We start from the raw sequence: 21,138 nt of genomic DNA on the forward strand, positions 1-21,138 counted from the left end.
ATATAAGAGATCACTGTACTATAAAAACATACTGTAAGTTTCAGAACTCAAAACTACCACCTCACTGCTAAAAGATTAATTGTTGAAACCAAACTGCCAAAACGACTATTTCTCTACTTCCTCCACATTGTGATGTCACACTGTGGTAGACATTTGCAATGCCTACTTTACCTTATCACCTTCATAGCTCCGCCCACTAGCAGTGGGAAGGCAAGGAGAGAGCAGGTCAGTCAAGAGCACAGAGCCAATCATAAAAGTGGCCGTTTACTGTCAAGTCTTAAAGGAGAAGCAGCACCAAAGTGTTTCTGACAGAGGATCAGAATGAGGGTGGAAAATTATCATGTTTTACAAATATGTTTTTGTACAAAAAAAACAAAACAAAAAAACGTTATTATTATAAGTGAACCTCAAGGAACATTTAAAAAAAAAAAAAATGTTTTATTTATTTATTTATATAATATATATATATATTTCTCTCCAATTTGGAATGCCCAATTCCTCATGTTGGCATAGTAACCTGCCTCAATCCGGGTGGCGGAGGATGAATCTCAGTTGCCTCCGCGTCTGAGACGCCAATCCACGCATCTTATCACTTGGCTTGTTGAGCGCGTTACCACAGAGACCTAGTGCGTGTGGAGGCTCGCGCTATTCTCCGCAGCATCCACGCACAACTCTCCACCCACCCCACCGAGAGCAAGAACCACATTATAGAGACCACGAGGAGGTTAACCCAACATGACTCTACCCACCCTAGCAACCGAGCCAATTGGTTGCTTAGGAAGCGTGACTGGAGTCACTCAGCATGCCCTGGATTCAAACTTGCGACTCCATGGGTGGTAGTCAGCGTCTTTACTTGCTGAGCTACCCAGGCCCCCCATTTTAAAATAATAACAATAAAATAAAAAAAAGCATGTCGTGACCCCTTTACGACTAATTTATACTTACTGGCCGAACAGGCTTCTTTTAATTCGCCTAAAACCTGATTTATACTATGGAAGAAACCAACATTTTTTTCTCCTGGATGAATTGAACCACCCAAGGCGACCAAAGCAAGCGGTTATCCTATACATGGTGATGTTTTAAACTTATGATGCAGTGTTATTATAGTTTGGGATTTTTAATTGAGTTTTTATTTCTATTTTATATTCAATTTGTCATAACAATTTAGTTTAGTTTTCATTGCTTTTCAAAATTTATCTGTTAGTTTTAGTTTAGTTTTGTAGTTTCAGTTTAAGTAGTTTTTATTTTAGTTGTATTTTTTATGGCTGCCAAAGCGGAGCGTTTACTGGTGTAATTTAAAAAGTCGAATATAATTTAATTTCTTAGGGCAGTCTTGTGTTACCGCTATCTAGTGGTATTTTCATGTTTAATGTGATTGTAAATGTAGCAAATGTTATAATATAGGGTGAATATGGGTAAAAAGACAAAGGACATTTAAGCTTGATCCACATTGTATCCATATATATTTCCTTAAAAGACTATAAATTATTACTAAAATAATCTTTGGGGGTAAAAAAAAAAAAAAAAAAAAAAAAAAATCAAAGGAATAGTTCACCAAAAAATGAAAATTCTCTCATCATTAACTCACCCTCATGCCATCCCAGATGTGTGACTTTCTTTTGCTGAAAGCTAATAAAGATTTTTAGAAGAATATCTCAGCTCTGTAGGTCCATACAGTGCAAGTCAATAGGGGCCAAAACATTACTCGTAAGTGTAATCGAGCTTGAAATAATGATCGGTCTTTGTAGACTGCAACTGCAAGACGTGCAGTGAAAAAGGAGTTATTTTGGCCCGTTCTCACCCAAAACATTGATTAAACCATGAATGGATAACTTTTATGCTGCCTTTGTGCTTTTTGGAGTGTCAGAGTTTTGGACCCTGTTCACTTGCATTGTATGGACCTGCAGAGTTGAAATATTCTTCTAAAAATCTGCGTTCAGTGGAAGAAAGAAAGTCATACATATTTGGAATGGCATGAGTGTGAGTAAATAATGAGAGAATTTTCATTTTTGGGTGAACTATCTCTTTATCTTTTTGAGGTTTTAAATGGATGATTTTACTTTGGGATGTGTGGCAAAGCTCATTTCATGACCACTGGTGTGAAAAGCAATGGTAAAAATATGACAAATTTAAGGTAAATCTGGTTAAGGTTATAAAAAAGTAAACTTAAATGTTATGATGTGAAAGTGTATATGAAAATATAAAAATGAATTCCAAATAGATGTAAATATTTTCTAGAGAATCATTTTTTCTCTGTACCAATTTACCAGTACTGCTTAAAAAAAAAAAAAATCTGGGATTTGGTCAAAAGAGGGTCTTCAAAAAGTTCTACATTCCAGTATTGAATATTTCTTCTTTGTTGCTTTTGACAAAGCTAGAAGACATCCTAAGCTTTCTTTAAAGGTATAATCTTAGGTTGTGTCATTTAGAAAAGTAAAATTTCCAAAAGTGTCACCCTTTACCATATTCACCCTAGTACAACAAAAACTAAAATGAATTTGAGATCATTTTTACTTTATTTTTGTTCATTTTGGAGTTTGGAAAAAGTATTTTAGTTTCATTTTTTTCCCAGTAATTTCACTTTTTATTTTATTAACGGAAATTATTTTAGTACTGTTTAGTACGGTTTCAACCATGGAAGTAATGCCAATAATGCAGGTTTTTCTCTCCGTGGATCACCGCTTTTAACACTATATCACTTCTTTACTTCATTAAACTTGTCACGGAGCCCCTTCCACTTTTAAAACCTCTGATCGCTCTCCACTCATTTGTCATGGCGATGCTGTCTTTGTGGAGTTTGTGCTACGAATCATGTAAAAAAAAAATGAGCACAATCTCTGAAAGACAGGCTTCAAAGTTATCCATTTTAATGAAAGTAACCTAGGTAACAACTCCTCAGCTGGCACGCACGATTGTAAATAAAAAAATGTCATGTCCAAACCACACCCACGATTAGTTTTAACCAATCATCAACGCTCTTCGACCAGCCGAGTTCTCCTAGGTCAAGAATTTCAGAGATGTGCGCGAACAGGAGAAATAACATCAAATGAACACATTAGCAGAACATAAACGTCACTGCATTTCATCATCATTTGTAGGCGAACGCAGCAATGTCTGTTTGGCGAGTATGTATAAATGCAAAATGCAGTGACATTTTTGTTCTGCCAAGGTGTTTGGTGATATTTCTCCTGTTCGCGCACATCTCTGAAATTCTTGACCTTGGGGAACTTGGCTGGTCGAAGAGCATAGATGATTGGTTAAAACTAATAGTGAGTGCGGTTTGGACGTCGTGTTTTTTTTATATTTATGTTTTTTATATACAATCGCACGTGCCAGCTGAGTAGTAGTTACCTAGGTTACTATTGTTAAAAATGTATAACTTTGAAGCCCGTCTTGCAGAGACGTACAAAAGTACACTTTTTAAAATGATTTACAACTCAGACTCCACAAAGACAGCGTGGCCACAACAAATGCGTGGTGAGAGATTGCAGTTTTTATGCAGTTAGATCAACTTGTCGACAAAAGTGGAAGGCTCCGTGACAAGTTTAATAAGGCAAAGAAGCGATGCAGCGCTAAAAGCAGTAATCCACAGAAAGACCTGCATAATTGGGATTACTTCCGTGGCTGAAACAGTATGTTAAACATTGTGACATCACCTTCAAAAAACCCATTTTAAAACGCCACCGAGTGGTTCATTCACCCAGGGTGCTTTAGTTCATCAAGGAGAAAGAAAGTTTGTTTCTTGCCTAGTATAAATTAGTAGGATAATGCATAATTTAATCATTTAGCAGACAATATTTTCCAGTGCTTCTTGACTTGCAAATGAGGAAAATTACAAGCAATTTGTCATATCCACAGTATCACACTGCCAATCACTCTGTGCATTGGAAGGACCTTTCACACTACAGTGTTTAGTGTGAAACCGAGTCCATTTGATGTTAAGTCTGGTTTGATTGGTTGTTGTGAAGGCGTTCTTACAAACATTTTAAACACTAAGGAAATGCACCTGGGTCAGCTTGAAAACGGCAGTTCATGTGTACTCAAGTACAATTAGAATTATTTGCGAAAACAGTACATCCTCTGGTTCAGAACTGAATAATAAAATGTGACAAGAGACTTTCAGGGACAAGAAAAGTGGGTTGGAACTAAAACTTGGAGCAAACAATCAAACTAAGTGTTATAACAGGCGAATTGTCTTTTTAAAACAGGGTCTGGTTAACTGATAAAACACTTCTTTGACAACGGCAGAAAACAGAAGCCAAAGTAGGAGGAAGTTGTGGCTCAGGATGTGCAGCCCTGCCTGAAGCATTGGTAAACTCTTAAAACAAGGGAGCAATACATATCAAAAGGCTCACTTTTCTTGGCACGGTCATGATGATAGGCTCACACTTTCTCTCATGCAATTTGTAAAACCTGAGAACACACAAATACACAGCTCTATTAGAACATGTCCACAAAGGTAGCAGAAGTTAGCGTATGGCTCGATTAGCAAACCATGTCATGTTTACAAATAGAAACGGGTGTGAGACGGAGTTATAACACATTAAATAACACACCAAGCAGTTTTATGCAAACGTGTACCCCCAGGTAATGAATCAATATTTATGCTTTTGAACTCATCTTAAAGGGCTACTGTACTTTTCCCTAACTTATGATTTAGTTCTGCCCTCTTCTGGCGGGATATGAACTCTTATACAGTCTTTTCCCTTTATAGATTTATGCTGACAAAACACACTATAATGTATAAATGCAAAATCTTAGCAGCATAAAACTGCATGAAAGACTTCCAAGTACAGCAATAACTAAAAGTTAATACAGAAAAGCACAAATCAAAAAGGAGGAGGTACAATGATATAAACTAACATGCTTTCAGTAGCTTGTGACATGTTATACTAATTATATTGCTATAATTTCACACCTTGCAATCTCACACTTGTTGACATCCAGCCCTCTCTTGGGCATGTATCCCATGCCCCTCTGGGGTTCCTTGGTGATGAAGGTGTTGAGGTAATGGACGAACGGAGCCTCGTCCGTGATCTCAAAATAACGGATACTGCTGTCACCCTATCAGAGACAAAACCTCAGTCAGAGACACTAAGCAACTGTGAACGTCTTTTCCCATAAATTAATATTTAAGCAACTTAAAAAGTACCGGGTAAACAGGCCACTTAATAATTGTAAACTTTTTGTTGAAAAAGAGATCAACTACCCTTAGAAAAGAAAAAAAAAAAAAAACACTCTGACAGCACCATAATACAGTGATGGTATCACATGGAACTTTTACATATTTCATGGAACTGTATGAATAACATATTAACATACTATTAATACTCTATAATATACAATAATCATAAAAACTATAGTATGACAAAAAAAGGCACATGGCCATAAGGAATTCCAAGTTTCTTTTCGGTATTTTGTTGTTAGTGTATTCTAAGCAGAACAGAAGACAAGGATGCACTCAGACATCAAATATCCATATGTACGTGCTGCATTTACCTTTCCACATAGGTAGACCACATTGGTATCTGGGTCATAGAAGGGAAGGAGGACTCCATTACTGGTGTCCATCTCATGGACAGAGATTGCTTCCTCCATATTTTCCTGCGAGACAGAAAAAGCATGTATTATGGTGTGATAATAGCAAAAATTAAAGGGATAGTTCACCCAAAAATTTAATTCTCTCATCATTTACTCATCCTCATGCCATCCCAGATGCGTATGACTTTTTTCTTCAGCAGAAAACAAGTGAAGATTAAAAAAAAAAATAATAATATCTCAGCTCTGTAGGTCAATACAATACAAGTGAATGGTGATCAGATCTTTGTTGCTCCAAAAATCACATAGATGAAACACAAAAGTAATCAATAAGGCTCCAGTGGTTAAATCCATATCTTTAGAAGCAATATAATAGGTATTATATCTCTTCACTTTAACTTTCACATGTGAAATTTAAACTAAACAGGCACCACACGTGACTTTCAGATGTAAAAGTGAAAGTGAAAGTGGAGATTTAGAGAAAAAAGGAATTACATTTTGATCTGTTTCTCACCCACACCTATTATATCGCTTCTGAAGATATGGATTTAACCACTGGAGTCTTATAGATTACTTCTGTTTCTTTTATATGATTTTTGGAGCTACAAAGATCTGATCACCATTCACTTGCATTGTAAGGACCTACAGAGCTGAGATATTCTTCTAAAAATCTTCGTTTGTGTTCTGCTGAAGAAAGTCAGTCATACACATCTTGCATGAGGGTGAGAAAATGAGAATTTTGAGAGAGAAAAGTGAGAGAAAGTCACTTTTGTAAGGAAGAACAAAAAACCTATTTTCTTTATAATTGGAACAAGAATATATGAGGTGAATTTGCTTGTATAGTTCTGACTGAGCAGTATTGGAATGACACGTGTGTGGTTTCCATGGAAACTGACCGGATCCCAGAGCGCAAGTTGTCTTTCACTCATGCGGCTAAAACCAGTGGTGAACACTTTGCCGTCAGATAGGAAAATGGCTCTCATGGGCCTGGCACCCTCATGGGCTTTGTCCTTCTCCTGTCAGCAAGACACAATAAGTCACAGCACTGCTCACATGCATTCAAAACTGAGCAGCCAAAAATTTCTTGATCGAGTACCCTGCTCCCTAAGCTGTTTGCTGGTCTTAGCTGGTATGTTTGCAGGCTTTAGAGGGGTCCTGGGCACTTGTCAGTTAGTTAGGCTGGGAGTCTAGCTGGCCAACTAGCTAAACCAGCTTGCCTAGGATGGGAGACAAGTTAGACCAGCTTAAACCAGCTAAGACCGGCAAACTATCTTAGGCTCGTCAAAAGGGACAGTTCACCAAAAAAGTTCTACAATTTACTATTGTTCACTCAGCCTCATGTTGTTTCCAAACCCATATGACTATCTTTCCATCCTTTTGTGTGGAACAGAATGTTAGCCTCAGACACCATTCACTAAAATTGCAATATTTTTTTTTTCTTCCATACAATGAAAGCAAATGGTGACTGAGGACATTCTGCCTCTTTTGTGTTCCATAGAAGAATTGAAGTCATATAGGTTTGGAACAACATGAGTGTGAGTAAATGATCAGTTTTGGGTGAACTACCCCTTTTTAAGCTTTTTCCTTTTCAGCAGGGTAATTTAACCAAAATAAAACAATTATAACTTAAACTGATAGCAACTAAAATAAAGCTGGTATAAACATGTTGGTGCGTGTCATACAGAGATCTTTTTTAGCTTTAGAAACATGCACTTTTAATAAAAGCTGTAAACAATAGCTCCCCAGTTTTATTCAGAAAAGCAAGTACTCACTCCAATGATTTCCTCCTTGCGCGGGTCAATGACTCGGACTTTCTTGTCCTTGCAGGCGGTGCAGATGAGGCTGCCATTGCGATTCCAGCATGCGCTGAAGATGACGTCAGGGTGCATATCCTCCAGAGTAATAATGGCCTCTCCCGTCCCCACATTCCAGATTATAACAACATTATCACAACCTGCAGACAAAGCCAGAAGAAAACTCATGAGATAGTGGAATAATCATATTTAATTGTTAAGGAAATGTTATGATTTTGATGCAGAAACAATATCATACATTTAAGCAAACAGAAAGAAAATGGTGTATAAACCACCTGCTCTGCAGGTCCACAATGCAAGTGAATGGTGCCCAGAACTTTGAAGCTCAAAAAAGCACAAAGGCAGCATAAAAGTAATCCATAAGACTCCAGTGGTTTAATCCATGTCTTCTTAAGCAATCTAATAGATTTTGGGCGAGAACAGACGAAAATGTAACTCCTTTTTCACCCTGCATCTTGCCATTGTAGTCTCAAGGCATGATCATGATTTCAAGCTCGATTACACTTTCTAGTTCTTGATGCAGAGCGCAAGATGACGCCAGGATGTGTAACTGAGTTTGAAATCATGATCGCCAAGGAGACTGCTTATGTCAACATTTATAGTGAAAAAGGAGTTATATTTTGGTCTGTTCTCACCCAAAACATACTGAATCACTTCAGAAGACCTAAGATTAAACCACTGGAGTCTTATGAATTACTTTTATGCTTCAAAGTTCGGTCGCCATTTACTTGTATGGACCAGCAGAACTAAGATATTCTTCAAAAATCTTTATGTTTTGCGAAAGAAAGTCATACACATCTGGGATGGCATGAGGATGAGTAACTGAAAGAATTTTTTATTTTTGGGTGTATTATTCCTGTGTGTCCAAATACTAGTTTGGGGCCACTGTATGTGTGAATCTGGAACCCTGCTACTGTTTCATGTGTGTTATACAGCAGGTTAAGGTGAAGGAGTCTGGACCAGTGGACACTTCTCACCTGCACTTAGGAGGACATTGCGGGCAGTGGGATGCCAGGTAACGATGCCTACTCTTTTAGAATGACCCTCCAGCACCACCACTGGCTCTGACATGGAGGTCACCAAACCATTCTCTGGGATCTGCCACACCTGAGAAGAAAAAGTAGACGAGATAAACACAATCGTCAAAACACTTAAGCTTACATTTTTACATTTCTTTTAATTTTATGTGATTGTCATGCCATGCCTTTAATAGATAAGTCAGTAAAGACAGACAGGAAAGTAGTGAGAGACAGTGGTCACTGGAGAGAATTAGCAATAATATATTTAATTTGTAGATAAAAATATTGCAATCATTTACTCTATTCATCCTCCAGTGGCAGGTGTGGCAAAAATGATCACTGAGACCCTGGTTACATTGAAGCGTAATTAAATCAAATGTAGTAGTTCAGAGCATTAGCCAATTTTCAATCCCAAAAATTTGAAATGCAATTGCTTACAAACAAATACATTAGTATGCCTGAAGGGGGCAGCAGAAGCCAGATTTAAGAGCAGTAGTGCTTCCTCAAAAGTATGAATGTGTTGCCTATGAAATGCAAGTTACTGATACACCTTATATGCACATAAACAGCCATTTCATCAGGTGTTAGATTTGCCATCAAATACACATTATTAAACAGCTTAATCTCATGCCATAAACTCTCCCTGCTTTTGATGATGATGTGGACTATTCAGGAAAGATACATAAAGTCAACATGAAACGGCATTCACAATTCATTTTACTTCCATAACGTGTAAAGTGTAGCGCAGTCCTTTAACTAGTTAACCAATGGAAGAGAGGAAAGGAAGGGTGACGTACCATCACGGTGCAGTCTTCTGATCCACTAGCGATGACCTGGTCATTGTGAGGGCACCAATCAATGTCCAAAACAGGACCAGTGTGGCCACATACTGTAGGGTACGCCTTATCTATACGGCCCGACTGCAGACAGAAAACACAAAGAGAAAATGTTAGATTGAGACATACTACTACTCATTGGTGATATGAAAATAGCTCTGACTGTGTCAGCCAAGCTCTATGTAATACCAAAACAAACTCTTTTGGCCTGACCTATGTTCACAGAAATGGAAAAAAGAAAAAAACGCTTTCTACTCTTTGTTTTCCAACAAGAGTTCTTCCAGTCATTCAGACTAACAGCAGAAACATTTACACACGACAGCCGATTTAAATTGAAAACAGATTGCGGGCTTTTGTTCTCGCAAATCTGTTTTTAAATGGAGACACACAAATGCGTGTGCGACAGGTCCTTGACCCTTTAACTTAGAGTGGAAGGTCACACAAAGGTTTGGGAAGAGTGTGAGAAAGCTGAAACTACATGATCTTTCAATCGGTGTAAAAAAATGCATTGAGCATTTTCTCATCATTCCTGTGCCTAAAAAGCCTTGTGTAGTTGAGAATAATGACTTTAGACCAGTGGCTTTGACAACTATAATGAAATGCTTTGACACTTTATGGTATCTGTCCTCAAAAAAGATGTTTATTTATCACTTGATCCCCTTCAGTTTGCATATAGGCAGGGTCAGAGTACAGATGATGCTATCAATAGCATCACCCACTTCATTACTAAACAACTAGAAGACTCACAAGCCCATACATGGTTCCTTTTTGTGGATTTTAGCTCTGCTTATGCAGAAAGTGAAAGAAATGAATTTTAATCCTTTTATTTTTTTTAAGTGGTTTATTTTTAACAAATCATACTTAACTGTTCAAGGTTAAATGGTTTGTTCACCCACAAATGAAAATACTCTCATGATTTACTTACCTTTAAGCCATCCCAGATGTGTATGACTTTTCTTCAGCAGAAATGAAGAATTTTATAAGACCATTTCAGCTCTGTTTGTCCATACAATGCAAGTAAATGTGTGCCATCAGGCTGCTGGCTGCTTGACATTCCAAAAGGCATATTTAGGCAGCATAAAAATAATCCACACAAATCCAGTCAATTAATTACTGTTTTCTGAGGCAAATCGATAGATTGTGTAAGAAACAAATTGATAGGTCGTTATTATTTTTGTGATCCTGCGCTATCAAATGAAGCTTACTAGAGCAGCGAAGCATCATCCTCGTAAGCTGTGACAGCGAGCTGCTAAACCTTTTAGATCCGGATTGGATTATTCTGTTTTTCATTGGATATACTTTCACAATCTGTCTGTAACACTTCGTGCTTCTCGGTGCTATCAGGTGGCTAGTGTTTACCGCGCTGATAAGTTCACGATTCCCCGCTAACTTTTTATCCTTTATCTAAATCTCTGTTCGGATTTTTGTGATACGCTGTGCTCCTCGGTGCATCCCAGCGGCCAATTATCAGTGTGGATATATTCTTTAAGTTTTTTCCATGAGCATTCCTTGCTGAACTGCCTTCTGGTTCTACCTGGAGGAATTGTATTCTTTTTTTGTCTCCCCCGGGCCATTTACCGCTCTGCTCGCCTTAGACTTTTGGTTCTATCAAAGCGTGTTTTTAATGAAGTGATCATGGCTCACAGTTCTATTGCCACCGGCCTCCGACTGACGTGTAAGCAGTGTCCTAATACTCTTCTCCTTGATGATGGCCATGATGTCTGTCAGCCTTGTTTGGGAATTCAGCATTTGAGAAAGGCTATCACGGACCTGTGCTTGCACTGTAGACTTCTGCCTATGTCAGAGAGGCGGTTCCGTCTAGCTGGGTTAGGCAAATTCACAGAGTGATCGTATGGAGGTGAAATCACTTTCTAAGACAGCTGCTGTCATTTCTTCTGAGATGTCAGAGCTAAAACGTCTCCTTCAATCGCTTCAGCCTGTGGTGCCTGCCACTCCTGTAACTATAACACAGGAGGATGAGGATAGTTCAAATAAAGGAATTGGGGAAGAGCCTCTTGACTCCCCTTTTCTTTCACGTCATTCTGACTTGGACGTGCTCTCTACCAGTGTTTCTGACTTTTTTTTTCTTTTTTTTTTTTCACGATCATATGGATGCTGTGGATGTTACTGTGCAACCTGCATGTTCATTCTGGTCTTTCAGCTGCGGGGGGTTCTGGTGGGGATTTAGTTCAGTCATCAGGAGAGGCTCCGTAATAACGGATGACACTTTGGCTGTGCTTCAGATGGCGGTTGCTCGTCTAGGGCTGGACAAGTCACCTGCCCAACCAGCCCAGCCCAATGTCTTTTTAAAAAAAAAAAAAAAAAAAAAAAAGTTCTTAGCTGTGACTTCCTTTGCTATGCCACCATGCAAAGATTTTGTCAGAATTTTCCAATGCCCTCACGGGGTCGAGCGCGCATAAACAGCGATCAAAAACCGCTCATTCGCTAGCGTCCATGTCTGAAGCAGATTTCATTGGGGTGTGCCGCGCTCCAGAAATAGAGCAGCCTGTCACAGCGCTGGTGGTGTCACCTGACGAGGCCCTACGTGGCAACGTGTGATGCCCCAGTGCCCAATGTGGTCTCACAGACTCACTGCTGAAAAAGGCATACAAATCTGCTGCCTATATAACCCACGCTGAGAATACAATCTGTCAGTTACTCCTCTCTTCCACCAGTATATTGGAGTTGGCAAACGCTGACCCCTCTGTTTCTCAGTTCCTGCAGACAGCTCTCTCTGACTTTAGGCCATGTGACCCATAAACTAGGTATTCTTACAGCCACACTTCTGGCAGCCCGCCACCAAGTGTGGCTTGCTCAGGAGAATCTGCCTGAGGATTGTAAGAAGACTCTGCGGGACCTCACAATTGTTCCTGGGCACCTCTTTGGGCCTAACGTTCCAGAACTGCTGGAAAAGAGAGGCCACTCGCCAGCTGACAGAGGTGCAGCGCAATCCTGCCTTTAAGGTGCCGACAAGTACAACCGGTACTTTTAACTGGTGGCTATTAAAATATTAAACCAAGCAGAAATTTTTCAGCATCCACCCCTAGTCCTGATGGCACCCAGTTTGGGAACCACTGCACTATACGAGCAGACAGCACTGAGGAAAGCCCATAAAATCATTGATGATTAGTCCCAAATTTTGAACAGAGAATTAATTATTTTGCCCTCTGGGAGACGATACAGAGTTCCTTTTAGTAGGTTGAACCGTTGAAGAAATTAATTAGTGCCTACCTCAGTTTTAAATAAGATTACCAGAGACTTATTTTTTAGGATGTGTTCTTTATTATTTTCTCTCATTATTTATTATAGTTTTTACTATGTATTTTTTTTAAATGTGGCTGTATTTTACATTGTATATTTTTATTTGCCAGTTTAATTTTCTTTTTGCTTTTATAATTTTTTTTGTGCTACTGTGCAAGTCTGTGTTTTGTGTTTGTTAATGGCTGCCGTGCATGGAGTCCAAAACAATTTTCCCTTAGCGGGACAATAAAGTATATTCAATTAAATTCATTCAAACTTTTTCAAACCACTACAGGTAAAAAGCGATATCAATTTTTTTTAATATATTAAGTATTACTTTGTTGACTATTAAAATTAACTAATATTGTGAATATCACAAATTATTTTAATCACTTTTTATTTGGACTGGTTTTGTGCCTTCTTATGACTTGAGCATAAGAGTATTAGTACAGAGATATTTTAATAGCAACTCTAATTTAAAGCTTCTTAAAGTAGCAAAAAATGCAGATTAAATTGGGAAGCTGATTCAAGCTCTTTCAGACAGATTGTTTCAAAGAACTGGTTCACCAATTTGTTTGCATCAGATCTCAGAAGTGTTCACGGAAGTCCCAAAGAGGCATTTTACTTGCTTCAACATGTTTTCATTAGGGCTGTCAATCAAAAAAAATTTTTATTATTATTTTTTCTTTTATTAAATTAATTATATGACATGCCTGTTAATCAATCTAGTTAATCATATATCAACATTTGCTGTAAAAATGCCCCCAAATGAATCTAAATAAATTTAAATGATACATATAAATCAAATAACTATAAATACGTAGGGCCTATAATAAATATTATAACTCAGATTGAAATATTTCACATTATTATGTCAGGCGAGTAAAGCATTGATTATACGATACAAAAAGTGGCTTTAAAAGACAATATATTGTTTGTTTTAATCCTACATCGAGCATAAACCTACTATCAACAGCAAATCTATTTTGCATCAAGTTTAAGATTATTTTTTTTAATTAAGTGCATACTATTTCACTATTCCATCTAATGTTATTTTGTTTGAATGAACAATTTTGCACAGTATTTGAGAGTATTATGTTTCATTTTGAACACCTTATATAACCCTTATACAACCCACAGGCCTGAAGACTAGAAAAAATAACACATTTCCCTCCTCTCTCTATACCACAGCAAACAAAGAAGCCAAATAAAGGCCCAGCTGTTGTCCCATGACCAGTCAGCTGATTTCTGATGACATCAGTGCCCTCTGCACAGCAGGCCATGACCTTTGACTTCTTACAAAACGCAATCACTGCACAGGGTTGTGTGATTAGGTGTCATCTGATCACATTGTTCAATCTGTGAAAAGAGACAACACCACCGATGCTTTTGTTCACCCTGCTTCTTTTCATTGACTTCCTGCTTCGCCTGTGGTTTGATGACATCACATTGAAAAGCCCCGCCCAGTAAAGTACAACAGCACCCATAGCCACAAAAAGACTCTACCCACCTGCGCATAAAACCACTCCATGTACACATTCCTTCTCAAGTCTGGGCATGGTTATATCACAGTCTTGTGAAAGAAAAACTATACTTTTCGCAGTTATTTGCCAGTTAACAGCCACTCATGTTTGTTTTTGAAAAGTATGTGTGGATTATTTCACATGATAATAGTGAGGAATGATGTCAAAGCAACAAAGCAGCTTTTCACAAGGATTAAAGGTAATAGAAAAAAAAATGCAACAGATAGACGAGAATATAAGATGTTCTCTGAAAAGAAAGTAATCTAGGACTCACACACAGACCACAAGGAAGTGCTGCCCTATTATCAAGAACACTGACAACCAATCACTCCACGACCAGCTACACAAACATGGAGACAGACTGGCTCTTCTGATATGGCACTGCTGCTTGCCAATAACAACAGAATATACACTTAAAGGGATAGTTCACCCAAAAATTAAAATTCTTTCATCATTTGCTCACCCTCATGCCATCCTAGATGTGTGACTTTCTTTCTTCTGCTGAACACAAATGAAGAATAGCTCTGTAGGCCCTTTCAATGCAAGTGAATGGTGGTTTTAAATTTGAAGCTCTAAAAAGCAAACAAAGGCATCATAAAGGTAATCCATAAGAATCAAGTGGTTTAATCCATGTCTTCAGAAGCAATATGACGGGGGTGGGTAAGAAACAGATCAATTTGAGTCCTTTTTTTACTATGAATTCTCCCCCCTGTCCAGTAGGTGGCAATATGCACGAAGAATGCGATTCACAAAAAAAAAAAAGTGAAAGAGGAGATTTAGAGTAAAAAAGAACTTAAATATTGATCTGTTTCTCACCCACACCTATCATATCGTTTCTAAAGGTATGAATTAAACAACTGGATTCTTATGGATTACTTTTATGCTGCCTTCATGTGCCTTTTGGAGCTTAAAAGTTCTCACCAACATTCACTTGCATTGTATGGACCGACAGAGCTGAAATATTCTAATAGTCTTCATTTGTGTTCAGCAGAAGAAAGTCATACACATCTGGGATGGCATAAAGATAAGTAAATGATGAGAGAATTATCATTTTTAGGTGAATTATCCCTTTAAAGAGCTCATGAAATCAAACTGAAGTTGCTTTTAGTTTGTTAGCTTTGACAGACATCATATGCTAGTGTACTCCTGAAAGTGGACAAAAGTAACAAAAATTTAGCAGTTTGTTTTTTAAAAAGTCCAAAGTGACTAAAGTAAAGCTGTGGTCAGCAGTCCTTCAACCATCACGTACCAAAAGACAACAAACCAAGAACATTAGTTATCCAAAAGGTCCTTTGCTCCCCTTGCCAAGTCATAGAAATGTGGGAATAAATGGAGGGAAAGTGACAATGGGCACTGGTTTTCTCCAGAGAACATTTCAGTAAAAAAACAGTCACTTAAATCATCTTTAACAGGGAGGATCAGGATGAAGCACAATAATTAACCTCTATATTGATTTCCTGACATATAAGGTTCAGAAGGTCAGCACAGTGATGATCTGTCTATGGCATCTTGAATGGCTTTCCTTTTTTACTGCCTTAAAGCATTCAGAGATATCAAGCATCAACCGGTAGTGTTATATTATGAAGGTCTAACACTGTAGTTGTCCACTGCGGGTGGGTGCTTTTATATGCAAGCCTGTGATAAGACCTTTTAAATACCATTGAAAGCATGCAAATGATGCAGAAGAGAAAGAAAACAACAGCTTAAAGAAACAGATCAGATTAACAGCCTTTCAAATGATACAGGATCATATCAAGATCCTCCATGGCATGTGTCACCAAGATGTCTATTTGATGTCTGCATTTTCAACTGAAAAAATATAAGAAACATTTTTAGTGTTTGCACATCTACAATATTTGGCTAAAATGTTTCCTTGTCACGTTACAATGACCAGATGTTTATGATTTAAAATGCATGAGAATTAACTCTTTAGATGTTTATCAGATGGTCAAAAAAAAAAAAAAAAAAAAACCCCAGAAAACATCAAAGGCAGAGACAAAGAAAACAGTGCTATATAATGCCTATTAAACTAGACTGATATTTTCGGAGGAAAATGTGAGTAATGCTTGCCCGTGCAAAACTTGAAACAAACCACAATGCTAGGGCATTGTTATGTGGTTGCTAAGGTGTTCTGAGTGGTTTGCATGGTGTTGCTATGTTTTTTGGGTGGATGCTACGGCTTTGCTACATCTAATGGTACTTTTCCACTGCACGTTATGGTTCGACTCGACCCGACTCTGCTCTGCTCTGCTCGCTTTACTTTTCTGAGCTTGCTTTTCCACTGCAGTTTAGTGCCGACTCAATGTGGGTGGGATTATATGCTGATCATCATAGTTGCGCCGCCTCTACTGCCGTGACATCATCTTAAACGTGACACAAACATTACTGACCATAAACAATAACACGACCGCTAGCTGTTAGCTACTAGCTCATTGTGCTGCATAAAGCAGTTGTTGCATGGTGATTTTACACAAGTGTAACAGTTAAATTGGCCTGGTTGTTTTGGAAGCAAGCTTTCCAACAGCTGGTCAGCTAAATAAAATGAAGCTTTCAAGCAGAATATAGAGTTAATGTAACAAAACGTACCATCCTCCATCGTGGACTCCAACAACGGCGAGTCCAGGGCACTCTCCCTCCCATTGCTAGGAGGGAGATAATATTGCCATAGATAGCATCCATTTGGTTGAACCACTTCCACATTCTTCTGTTTGAACCACTCCGGCTGTTGTGGTCCCTGATGGTTCTGTAGTCACTTAAATAACTTTTCCCTACACTGTTGGTAGGTTTGGTGGTAGCCGTGTGCGGCCAACAGCTGAAACACTTCCTGAAAGACATTTTCGTTTCGTTCATCACTAACGAGAGGAACGTCTGCACCTCGTTTATTAACCACGCCGGCTCACTTGGAACCTCGACCAAGGTGGTACTAAAAAAAATTCAGGTACCAGGTACTATCCACAGTGGAAAACCCCCAAAAAGCGAGCAGAGTCGAGTCGAGCTGTACCGTGCAGTGTAAAAGCCCCATTACTGACCCATGTCAATAGTCTGATCGATTAGAAAAATACTAAAACACCTCTCCTCAACATGCCACATGATTTGAGGTATCATGTCCGTAACACAAACATGCAAGATGAGTTATGCACCAGAATTAAGGGTTTGTTCAAAGCCATAACCCTAAGTATGAGCAACAGTAATAGTGATGCTTGCCCCAGGAAACACTAATAATAATAATACAAGTGACCAGACTAAAGCCCTGGTACTCAACAGGCTGCCCACACACAGGAAGTTGGCATGTTTGCTTCCGAGAGTTCCAGTACCCTAGGATCGGCCACATTATGCAGACACACTGACAAGTGCCATCTCCTATCAGATATTCTTGCATCGTCTCCAGCGTGTTTACCTTCCCCTGTGGTGCAATCGGAAGCGCACTGAGTCAGCAGTGTGGGAGAGCTGGGTTAGGATCCCATTTTGAAACTAGGAAGTAATCGCATTCGCATAATCATTGACAAGCGCAATTCGGAGGTTGCATTTTCCCCTCTAACATTACATTTCTACTCCACAGATGATATGGTTTAGATGTTTATCAGATGGTAAAACAGAAAACATCAAAGGCAGAGACAAAGAAAACAGTGCTATATAATGCCTATTAAACTAGACTGATATTTTCGGAGGAAAATGTGAGTAATGCTTGCCCGTTTCAAGCAAAACTTGAAACAAACCACAATGCTAGGGCATTGTTATGTGGTTGCTAAGGTGTTCTGAGTGGTTTGCATGGTGTTGCTATGGTTTTTTTGGATGGATGCTAGGGCTTTGCTCCATGGTTTCTAATGGCACTTTTCCACTGCACGTTACGGTTCGACTCGACTCTGCTCGACTCGACTTTTCTGAGCTTGCTTTTCCACTGCGGTTTAGTGCTGCCTCAACGTGGGTGGGATTATAGGCTGATTGTCATAGTTGCACCGCCTCTACTGCCGTGACATCATCTTAAACACGACACAAACATTACTGACCATAAACAATAACACGACCGCTAGCTGTTAGCTACTAGCTCATTGTGCTGCATAAAGCAGTTGTTGCATGGTGATTTTACACAAGTGTAACAGTTAAATTGGCCTGGCTGTTTTGGAAGCAAGCTTTCCAGTAGCTGATCAACTAAATATATATTTCTAAATAATATATTATTAAAGATATGGTTTAGGTTTAGAGTTTGGGTTGGGGGCTACAGTTTATAAAATATGTATTCCTCTTCACTGTACAGCGGAAAACATCTCACTTCACAATTTGTTTTGGCGCCCCTCCGTGGACATCACACCTGGAAAATGAGGGCAGTGGACAAAGTTTTTTGCATTTCGGTAAGCACAGACCAATTTCAGCTAAAGATAAGTCAACTACTGCTTCCAATTTCACTGTGAGATCAGACCACAGCGGGAGTCAACGCGTGTCAATTGCCAAACCCGTTTAAAGAGCTCAACAGAAGCAGTCTCTCGTTTCAAAGGCAGCATGTTAGGAAGGACGAGTCCTTTGAAAGTAGCGGTATACCGAGCGTCCTCATTTAAACAAGCTTCGTTTAAATGAGATGCCCTTCATAGGACAAACGGAATCTGGTTGCTATGACAGCACGCCTCGCACTTAACCTGCGAGTGCGCTCTGAGTGAGAAGGGAATCCCTGAGATAAACTTAAGAGTTATGTTGATGTAGTAGAGAGAAAAGAAAATGGATTCTGCGGCTGTACTTTTACATTTAATTTACAATACCTTATTTTACATTATTTATTATAATTATACTTGCGCATCTTCTGAGGTGCTTCAACTTGGGAAATAACATTACTTGCTTTTGAACATCATATTTTCTGTTAATCAGCGTCATTTTTTCAGAGAAATGATGTACGTTTCTGTTGAAGCAAAGAATTGTGGGTTGTGAGTCCCAACGAAGTTTACACCTTGTGCATCCTCCGAATTCCTGTGAAAGAATGTTGCATTCAAAGGCTGCATTCGGAGTGTCTTGCTTTTCTTAAACAAGACAGCCTTGATGACATGTGGCCGACAAATGCAACCTCTGGAGCATGCATCCTTTGAAACAAGACACTGCCAGAGGTTTATCGTCGCAAAGAGATTATTTTGAAAAATGATTGAGATGTTTTTGCTAAATGCTTTATTAGGACAATTAGTGATTTGCATTACTTACCTAAACAAAACCCTAAATGAGGGTAATTATAGATAGTGATGATTGCTCACTGAAGCACTATTGGAGCTATTTGTCTTGTTTTTAGGGTACCTCTGTTGTATGTGTTTGTGTTTTGTTTTTACTATGTAGCCAGTGTGTCATAATTATATTTGACAGTGACAACAAAACTGATCATATCTGCTTGATATGGCAATAAATGTTGACATTTTACAAAATGTACATTTTTGTAATTTCTAGTGTGGGGTCATTTTGCTGCAGTTTGCTGTTCAATGGGGCTGGGGAGCTCTGTGGGACCATGCCATCTTTTGCAGGGCTCCCTGTTCTTCTATTCTATTTGCAAAAGGAATGTTCTTGGAGTCGAAAATTTATATTTCCTACTGACACACTAAAGCTGAAGACCTAAATAACCATCTTAAGACAAATATTTTTGTGAAACATCTCATGTGCTTAAGACTTTTGCACAGCACTGTATATACTGTACAGGACTTCAGACTGCAACCCAAAAATAATTGATTGCGACAATAAAATCTAGTCCCCATTGGTGACATTTGGGTTGTGTGCGTGCATATGCGGTTTCATCAGATATCATCTTGTGAGTTATTCAATACATCTTTAAATCATGCATGACGAGCTCACTTTGCTGCACTGCATGCAACAACAAACCCAGCACGAGAGAGTTGTGAACAAATGACTCTTTTGAACTGGGTCTTTTAATTAATTACCCGAAAAGATCTGAGGGTTTGAACTCAGGAGCTCAGGTTAGCAGTCAGAATCAGATTCACTTTCTGAGCTCACAACTGGGAGTGCAGACATTTCAAAATAAGAGTCCCATGTGTATTTCGGTCTTCTTTATAATTAAAAGTCCTGAATTGTGTAACACTTTTTTTCCTTCTAGTAATTATTGATTGGGATTGGAGTAGCACAATAAACTGCATCTGGGATTTCATTCAATTTGCACTCTTGTCTCTGTGTCTGGGCCATCTGGTAAGAGTAAAGAAAGATTTTACAATTTAAATTATATATATATATATATATATATATATATATACAGTATATAAGATTAAGCTTTTGACACTTAGAACAAGTGAGGAACTTGTACACAATTATAACAAGGCGCAAACATTCATTGATGCTCAAGAAGTCAACACACTATATGCATACTATACTTTATGTAACTATCTGTAATGTAGATTCTGAAAAGCAGTACTAAATAAAAAAATCTTTTATCTCTTATATTTGTATAAATTATGAAAAGGGTGTGAACATTTATGAGACAAAAGAAATGCAAACTTATCTGCTCAACTATATATACTGTTTATTAAACCTCCGATTAATGGGTTATCAACCATCTTCCTTTTCTTGGCTTTCTATCTTGTTTCTGAATAGCAATAGAAATCGAGCAATTCTGTGATTTAGCGACTACAAACAGCCATTGTGCTCCTTAACGTTTCAGTTTCCTAAGTCATTTTTTTTTTTAGTCTGGAGCCCTGCTCTGTGTGTGTGTGTGTGTGTGTGTGTGTGTGTGTGTGTGTGTGTGTGTGTGTGTGTGTGTATGTGTGTATATATATATATATATATATACAGTTGAAGTCAGAAGTTTACATACACTTAGGTTGAAGTCATAAAAACAATTTTTTTAACCACTCCACAGATTTAATATTAGCAAACTACAGTTTTGGCAAGTCGTTTAGGACATCTACTTTGTGTATGACACGAGTAATTTTGGAGCAAGGAGGCCTACTAACCTGAATCAGTTACACCAGTTCTGTCTGGAGGAATGGGCCAAAATTCCAGCAACTTATTGTGAGAAGCTTGTGGAAGGCTAACCAAAACGTTTGACCCAAGTTAATCAATATAAAGGCAATGCTACCAAATACTAACAATGTGTATTTGGCTAAGGTGTATGTAAACTTCAGGCTTCAATTTTGTGCGCGCACACACACACACACACACACACACACACACACACACACACACACACACACAC

The 21,138-nt window shown here is 38.5% G+C and overlaps 1 protein-coding gene and 1 long non-coding RNA gene across 7 annotated transcripts in view; one reads left to right on the forward strand and one right to left on the reverse strand.

Annotated features, from left to right (window-relative positions):
• The window catches only part of LOC127439628 (coronin-1C-A), an 80,464-nt gene that overhangs the window by 5,572 nt on the left and 53,754 nt on the right, over window positions 1-21,138 (reverse strand). For all 6 annotated transcript variants that reach the window (XM_051695843.1, XM_051695842.1, XM_051695841.1 and 3 more), the window contains 7 exons: window positions 9,169-9,291; window positions 8,330-8,459; window positions 7,311-7,492; window positions 6,435-6,554; window positions 5,500-5,604; window positions 4,919-5,064; window positions 4,356-4,413 (listed from right to left, as the gene is read on the reverse strand). In XM_051695843.1, the coding sequence (XP_051551803.1) occupies window positions 4,356-4,413; window positions 4,919-5,064; window positions 5,500-5,604; window positions 6,435-6,554; window positions 7,311-7,492; window positions 8,330-8,459; window positions 9,169-9,291 (864 nt within the window). The remainder of the gene's footprint in view (window positions 1-4,355; window positions 4,414-4,918; window positions 5,065-5,499; window positions 5,605-6,434; window positions 6,555-7,310; window positions 7,493-8,329; window positions 8,460-9,168; window positions 9,292-21,138) is intronic.
• LOC127439654 (uncharacterized) lies at window positions 14,985-20,097 on the forward strand. Its single transcript, XR_007897004.1, has 2 exons — window positions 14,985-18,319; window positions 19,389-20,097. It is a non-coding gene; the product is annotated as an uncharacterized LOC127439654 (long non-coding RNA).

This window comes from Myxocyprinus asiaticus, chromosome 4 (assembly GCF_019703515.2).
Source record: "Myxocyprinus asiaticus isolate MX2 ecotype Aquarium Trade chromosome 4, UBuf_Myxa_2, whole genome shotgun sequence".
Lineage (NCBI taxonomy): Eukaryota > Metazoa > Chordata > Actinopteri > Cypriniformes > Catostomidae > Myxocyprinus > Myxocyprinus asiaticus.